Genomic DNA, 7,605 nt, shown 5'->3' with positions numbered 1-7,605 from the left:
TGCCCAGGTGGGTCTCAAACCTGCAGGCTCAGGCAATCCACTCACCTCAGCCTCCCAAAGGCACAGGATTACAGGCTGAGCCACCGAGCCTGGCTTTATATATTTATATATTTATATATATATATATATATATATATATTTGGATGCTAACACAGGAAAAAGGCTCGTATTCCTAGAAAGTTCTTTTTCCATTACTCAAGATTATATTGTAAAACAAGAATAGAGCCATCAGTAAATTGAGGTTAATTTTGACAGAATGTATATAAGTTTATGTACAGCAGACTGTGACATAATTTGTGTGTGTGTGTGAAGTCTGGAATTTTTTTTTGTCTTTTACATGATAAAATATATCATTTTCAATGAAAATATTTCTCTAAATAATCTGCCATTTGCTTCACAGATTTTAAATCTTCTAACAGAAAAAGAAGTAAATATTGTTTTGCCAACACATTCCATTGTTCCAAGAACTTATGTGCTTAAACCAGGAATGGTTCTGTTTTTGGGTGCAATAGGCCGCATAGACTTCCTGCAGGTAAGAAAAGTCCATACCATTAAAAAATGTCTTTAGGCCCAGCATGATAGCTCACACCTGTAATCACAGTACTTTGGGAGGCAGAGGCGAGAGGATTACCTGAGCCCAGGAGTTTGAGACCAGCCTAGGCAACATAGCAGGACCTCTTTGCAAAAACTCAACTGGGTATGGTGGTGCATTCCTTTAGTTCCAGCTTACTTGGGAGGCTGAGTCAGAGGATCACCTGAGCTCAGGAGATCAAGGCTGAGGTAAACCAGAAGCATGCCACAACACTCCAACCTGGGCAACCGAGGAAAGCCCCAACGCAAAATTTAAAATGACAAGATATTGTCCCTGTGGTTTTATTTTACATGGAAACCATAAGGTCAAGCCTGGAGGTACAGGGTTAATGTACATTAAGTTAACTCCACACTTTTGATATCCCATGATATTCATGTTTTCTTACAGGTACTTTTTTATGAGGTATTCATTTACATAGCATCTGGGGATTTGGTAGTATCTGTAGAATTGCTCTCCATTTTGCCAAATTGAGGAGATAAAAGGAAAAGGAAACATGGATATTGCAACTTACAAGCCATTACTATTGCAACTTACAAGCCATTACTATAGCACATTTCCTGGGTTTTGTGTTTGTTTATACTTTGTTGGAAATTTAGCCTTACACACTTAGAACCCTTACTCATTTCCTCAAAGCACATAAAATGTAAACATTTTAAAATAATTTTGAACCGGGCTCGGTGGCTCACCCTGTAATCCCGCACCTTGGGAGGCTGAGGTGAGTGGATTGCCTGAGCCCGTGGGTTCGAGACCTGCCTGGACAACTTGGTGAGACCTCATCTCTACAATGAATAAAAAAAAAAAACCTAGCTGGGTGCGGTAGCTCGCGCCTGTAGTTCCAGCTACTTGGAAGGCTGAGGCGGAAAGATTGCCAGAGCCAAGCAGGTCAAGGCTGCGGTGGCCAGGAGCGGCCACTGCACTCCAGTCTGGGCGACAGAGTGAGACTCCAACTAAAAAAAAATAAAATAATTTTGACTGGGTGTGGTGGCTCAAGCCTGTAATCCCAGCACTTTGGGAGGCTGAGGCGAGAGGATTGCCTAAGCCCAGGGGTTTGAGACCAGTCGAGGCAACATGGCAAGACCTTGTCTCTACAATTAAAAAAACACAAATTAGTTGGGAGTGGTGGCACACGGCTGTAGTTCCAGCTACTTGGAAGGCTGAGGCAGAAGGATCACCTGAGCCCAGCAGGTCGAGGCTGTGGTGACCGTGAGCATGCCACTGCACTCCAGCCTGGTGACAGAGTAAGACTCTGACTCAAAAAAATAAATAAAATAATTTTATACAAGGATAGTTGAAGCAGACAATTTCCTGCTTATTTTTAATGATAGATATATTTTTTTTAGTAGTGTCAAAAACAAGTCTGGAAGAAGCCACAGGCCGCCATGAGGAAGTGAATGCATTGACTCTTCTGTGCCCTTTTCAGGCATTAGTTCACTCCAATTACAGCTTCTGCCACATCAGTATGACAAAAGGGGAGTTTGATTTGGTTTTTTGGGGGTGAGTTTGGTTTTTTTTAATTGGATGGAGTCTCACTCTGTCTCCCAGACTGGAGTGTAGTGACACGCTCCTGGCCACCGCAGCCTCGACCTGCTGGGCTCCGGCGATCCTTCCACCTCAGCTTTCCAAGTAGCTGGAACTACAGGTGTGTGCTACCATGCCTGGCTAATTTTTGACTTCTTGTAGAGATGAGGTCTCGACAAGTTTCCCGGACGGGTCTCCAACCCACGGGCTCAGGCAATCCACTCACCTCGGCCTCCCAAAGCGCTGGGATTACAGGCTGAGCCACCAAGCCCGGCCTGATTTGGTGTTTTGTTTTTGGTTTTGGTCACTGGTTGTACTTTGGAATGTGTAGGTTTTCCAGGTTTAACTTCTGTCTTCCTCTCTTAAGGGAAATCAGTCAGCATGGTTTACGGTCGTGGCCTCTAACTTTCTCCCCGTGCACATCACTTCATTGGACAAGGCCGACGCTGTGTATGAGAAGCATGCAGGGCACCTTTTACTCCAGGTGAGGCAGCAGGTGTGATGGTTGCATGGTGATGGTGAGCGAACACTGAGATGGTCCCGTGGCTCTGTTACGAAGGCATCTGTTGGACAGAACTGTCTGCTGTGCCTTGGGCTGATTCTCCCTCACCACATTCTCCCCAAAGAGTCTGGCTGTAAGCCAGGCTTGGTGGCTCAGCCTGTAATCCCGTGCCTTGGGAGGCTGACGTGAGTGGATTGCCTGAGCCCGCGGGTTCGAGACCCGCCTAGGCGACTTAGCGAGACCTTATCTCTACAATAAATCAAAAAATCAGCCGGGTGTGGTAGCGTGCACCTGTAGTTCCAGCTACGTGGAAGGCTGAGGTGGAAGGATCGCCGGAGCCCAGCAGGTCGAGGCTGCAGTGGCCGGGAGTGGCTACCGCACTCCAGTCTGGGCGACAGAGTGAGACTCCAACTCAGAAAAAAAAAGAGTCTGGCTGTAAAGAGAAATGGCTACGAAAGGGGCTGTGGGTTTGGACTGATCCTAGAATAGCCACCATGGAACTGTTTTTTCTGTAGACTACACTGTCCCATATGGAAACCATAGCCACATACAGCTATATACATTTAAATATATTACTTAAAATTAAATAAAACTTGCCTAGTGTAGTGGCACATACCTATAGTCCCAGCTACTCAGGAGGCTGAGGCAGGAGGAGCTCGTGAGCCCAGGAGTTCAAGGCTACAATATGCTATGATCATGCCACTGTATTCCTGCCTGGGCAACATAGCAAGACCTAGTCTTTTTTTTTTTCTTCTGAGCTAAGAAAGATAAATCTATTAAAGAGAAGATACATTGTGAGGGGCACAATGGGCAGGACAGCCTCAAGAATGTCTGCTGTCTGCTGCCCATGTATATATTGTAAATGAGCATTCTCAGGTTGGGAAAAAATTTTTTTTTTAAATTAAAATGTAAAATAGCTCCTTGGTCACACTACCTACATTTTGAGTGCCCACTGGTGACATCATTGCAGAAAGCTGTATAAACACGTAGCATATTCTGGACTATTAAGTTACAGTCCCCTGGACTCATCATCCTTTTTTTCAGTTTTTGCCTGTATATATGCTGACCCAGAGCATCTTTCTTTTTTTTTTTTTCTCTTTTTTTTTTTTGAGTTGGAGTCTCACTCTGCTGCCCAGACTGGAGTGCAGTGGCCACTTCCGGCCACCACAGCCTCGACCTGTTGGGCTCAGGCAATCCTTCTGCCTCAGCCTTCCAAGTAGCTGGAACTATAGGTGTGCGCTACCATTCCCAGCTAATTTTTTGATTTATAGCAGAGACAAGGTATCACCAAATTATATATATTATTATCCAGCGGCTTCTAATTCATAGACGCATCTGTAAACATAGAAGCTAAATCTTATCCATTAGACATGGACCTTTAACCCATAAAAACAGGGATTCCTTGTGGCCGCACCTATGAGAACTAAGGTGTTTGGAAGACCTTCGTTAATGGCCCAACATTACGTGAAGCCCTGTGGAGGTGCTATGATAGAAAAACAGTGTAAATGAAGTGTGATTCTCTTTTGGGGGCTGCTGCCATGTGACCCCAGAATTGATTTGAGGTTTTTTTTGTTTTGTTTTGAGTTGGAGTCTCACTCTGTCGCCCAGGCTGGAGGGCAGTGGCATGCTCCGGGTCACCACAGCCTCTACCTGCTGGGCTCTGGCAATCCTACCGCCTTAGCCTTCCAAGTAGCTGGAACTACAGGTGTGCGCTACCACGCCCAGCTAATTTTTTGATTTATTGTAGAGATGAGGTCTCGCCAAGTTGCCCAGGCGGGTCTCGAACCCGCAGGCTCAGGCAGTCCACTCACCTTAACCTCCCAAAGCGTGGGATTACAGGCTGAGCCACCAAGCCCAGCTGATTTGAGGCCTTTTAAAAATGGTTGAGTATTGAAAAGGATTTTATGCTTGATCCCTGTACAGAATTACCATCAGTGATTTATTTAATGCAGGTATTAGAATTCCAGGGAATGTAATCTGAACTTCTAAACCTCTTCATTTAATTGGAAGGTTCCAATGGGTGGAAAAGAACGAATGGCAGAATTTCCTCCTCTTATTGCTGAAGATATTACGTTAAAAGAAGGACATGGGGAGTCTGAAGCAGTGGCTGACATCAAGTTTTCCTCTGCAGGTAATTTTATGCCAGGCACCTTTTAAAAAGTGAATAGACCAGGTGCGGAGACTCCCAACGCTTTGGAAGACTGAGACAAGAGGACTGTTTGAGCTGAGTAGTTTGAGACAGCTTGGGCAACATGGTGAAACCTCGTCTCTACAAAAAAAAATCAAAAAAATGAGCCAGGCCTGGTGGCACACACCTGTAGTCCCAGCTACTCAGGAGGCTGAGGTGGAAGGATCACCTGAGCCTAGGAGGTCAAGCCTGCAGTGAGCTGTGGATGCTCTCCAGCCTGGTCGACAGAGTGAGACCCAGACTCAAAAAGTGAATAAAGTGGTCTTACTGACTTAGAGTGTTTTTATAGAAACATGCCTTAACTGACGTGAGTGGATTATTTTACGGCATGCTAATTATTCATAAGAAGCAGCCTGAGTCAGGCGTGGTGGCTCACGCCTATAATCCGAGCACATTGGGAGGCTGAGGTGAGAGGACTGCCTGAGCCCACGAGTTCGAGACCAGCCTGGGCAACTTGATGAGACCTCATCTCTACAATAAAAGTAAAAAAAATTAGCTGGGCATGGTGGGGCATGCCTGTAGTTCCATCTACTTGGAAGACTGAGGCGAAAGGATCACCTGAGCCCAGCGGGTCAAGGCTGCAGTGGTCGTCAACATGTTACTGCATTCTAGCCTGGGTGACAGTGAGACTCCAACTCAAAAAAAAAAAAAAAAAAATGCAGCCTGTATTGAAAATAAATTTGCACTTTTTGCAAATTCATTGTATGTTTTTTTAAAAACAAAAAGCCGGCTGGGCACAGTGGCTCACGTCTGTAATCCTGGCACTTTAGGAGGCGTAGTTGAGAGGATTGCCTGAGTCCAGGGGTTTTGAAACCACCCCTGGGCAACTTGACAAGACCTCATCTCTAAAAAAAGAAAAAAAATAGAGTAAAGCCAGGAGTGGTGGCGCCCACCTGTAGCTACTCAGGAGGCTGAGGCAGGAGGATCATTTCAGGAGCTGAAGTCTAGCCTAGGCAACATAGTGAGACACCCTCTCTAAATAAATAATGATAATAAAATTTATAAATAAAAATAGAACAGAATGGAGTGATAGCCTCCGACGGTGTGTTCCATTTGGGCTGGCTCGGTTTTTTTGGTTTTGGGGGGTTTGTTTTTTTAGTAGGAGTCTCTATCACCTGGCTGGAGTGCAGTGGCATGCTCGCAGCCACCATAGTCCACCTGCTGGGCTCAGGCCATCCTTCAAGTAGCTGGAACCACAGGTGCCTCCCACTACACCCAGCTAATTTTTGGATTTATTGTAGAGACCAGGTCTCGCCAAATCGCGCAGGCTGGTCTCAAACCCCTGGACTTGGGCAGTACTTTCGCCTCCATCTTCCAAAGTGCTGGGATTACAACTGTGAGCCACTGCACCACCCCCACCTCCCGCCAGCTTGGTATTTTTTATAATAAGATGGTTGCTAACAGCATTGTGTGTTCTGTCACATGCCTGCACAGGTTGGGTTGCAGTAACGCCTCACGCTAAGGACAGATTGCATCTCCGAGGCTACACTCCTCAAGGAACGCTTCTGACGGTCCGTCCCCCTCTCTTGCCACACATCGTTAACATCAAAGGAGAGCGCATCAGGAGCAGTGTGGCCTATAAAACTAAGAAGCCTCCTTCCTGTGTGTACAATCTGCAGAAGAAGGGATAGATGTAGGAGGCTGACCGTGTTCACACCAGATAAAAGATATATTGAATTGAGAGCATACATTAAAATTGTGTTAAATGTAGCTATAATAAAGTCCCCCACTCCCACCCTTTTAAAAGATCTTTTTTTTTTTTTGAGTTGGAGTCTCACTCTGTCACCCAGACTGGAGTGCAGTGGCCGCTTCCGGCCACCGCAGCCTCGACCTGCTGGACTCCGGCGATCCTTCCACCTCAGCCTTCTGAGTAGCCAGAATTACAGGCGTGCGCTACCACACCTGGCTGATTTTTTGATTTATTTTAAGAGATGAGGTCTCACTAAGTTGCCCAGGCGGGTCTCGAACCCGCGGGCTCAGGCAGTTCACTCACCTCAGCCTCCCGAAGCGCTGGGATTACAGGCTGAGCCACCGAGCCCGGCTCTTTTAAAAGATCTTACCGGTTGATCTTTTTAAACTATTCAGCACTGTGCCCATTCATAATACATTGAGCTTGTAAATACAAGTTTCTTTTTTTGGTATGCTGTGTATATGGTACTCATCTATGACCCAAATATATATAAAACCCTGCTACGTTCAAGTTTCTCCCGTGACTGTTTTTTATATTGAGACCGAATGTCACTTCTCTTATTTGGAGTCTATAGTGGACAGTGCAAGTTAGCAACTGACGTATGAAAAAATGGCAAGAAATCAATTTCCCCAAAATACATTGGCTTAAGACAGACAGAAGAGGAGGTGACTTGCCTCAGGCAGTGATCCGGGGACCCAGCCTTTCACATAGGCCACAGGTCAAGCCACATAGCCACAGCCACACAAGCTGAGAAACAGAAAATGGGAACCTCCTGGGGCTGAGTTGGGGGAAGAGTGGATACTGGAGAACACGCAGAGATTTCCCTGACACAACTGACCGGCCTGAAAATCTCGCTGAGAGGAGTCCAGCTTATGAGGGTCTGTTCCACAACGAACGGCCCTGGAACCATCGTGCTTGCCCGTCTGCCGGGCTTGCCTGTGCCGCACTGGCCGTCCCGAGGCTTTGCCTGTGGGGCTTCCTCGCTGAGGCCGTGGTGCCGCAGCTGGCGCCGGGAACACCTGGCAAGTCCAGTCCGATGCTCGCGGTGAGGGGCTGGGCGAGACGCAGCCCGGTGGCGACCGTGAGGGGGACGCCGCGAGTTTCGCCCTCGCGCC

The 7,605-nt window shown here is 46.7% G+C and overlaps 1 protein-coding gene across 1 annotated transcript in view; it reads left to right on the top strand.

The window, feature by feature from the left end:
- Positions 1 to 6,546, top strand: part of NOA1 (nitric oxide associated 1) — a 15,828-nt gene extending 9,282 nt beyond the window's left edge. Inside the window, exons 5-8 of the mRNA XM_021706749.1 lie at positions 401 to 532; positions 2,478 to 2,594; positions 4,623 to 4,743; positions 6,235 to 6,546. Of these exons, the coding sequence (XP_021562424.1) occupies positions 401 to 532; positions 2,478 to 2,594; positions 4,623 to 4,743; positions 6,235 to 6,431 (567 nt within the window). The 3' untranslated portion in view covers positions 6,432 to 6,546. The remainder of the gene's footprint in view (positions 1 to 400; positions 533 to 2,477; positions 2,595 to 4,622; positions 4,744 to 6,234) is intronic.
- The last annotated feature ends 1,059 nt before the right edge of the window (positions 6,547 to 7,605 follow it).

Source organism: Carlito syrichta, unplaced genomic scaffold, assembly GCF_000164805.1.
Source record: "Carlito syrichta isolate Samal-C Ts95f unplaced genomic scaffold, Tarsius_syrichta-2.0.1 Scaffold315967, whole genome shotgun sequence".
NCBI classification, from domain to species: Eukaryota; Metazoa; Chordata; class Mammalia; order Primates; family Tarsiidae; genus Carlito; species Carlito syrichta.
Note: the sequence above shows the minus strand (reverse complement) of the source record. Positions and strands in the feature narration are given on the sequence as shown.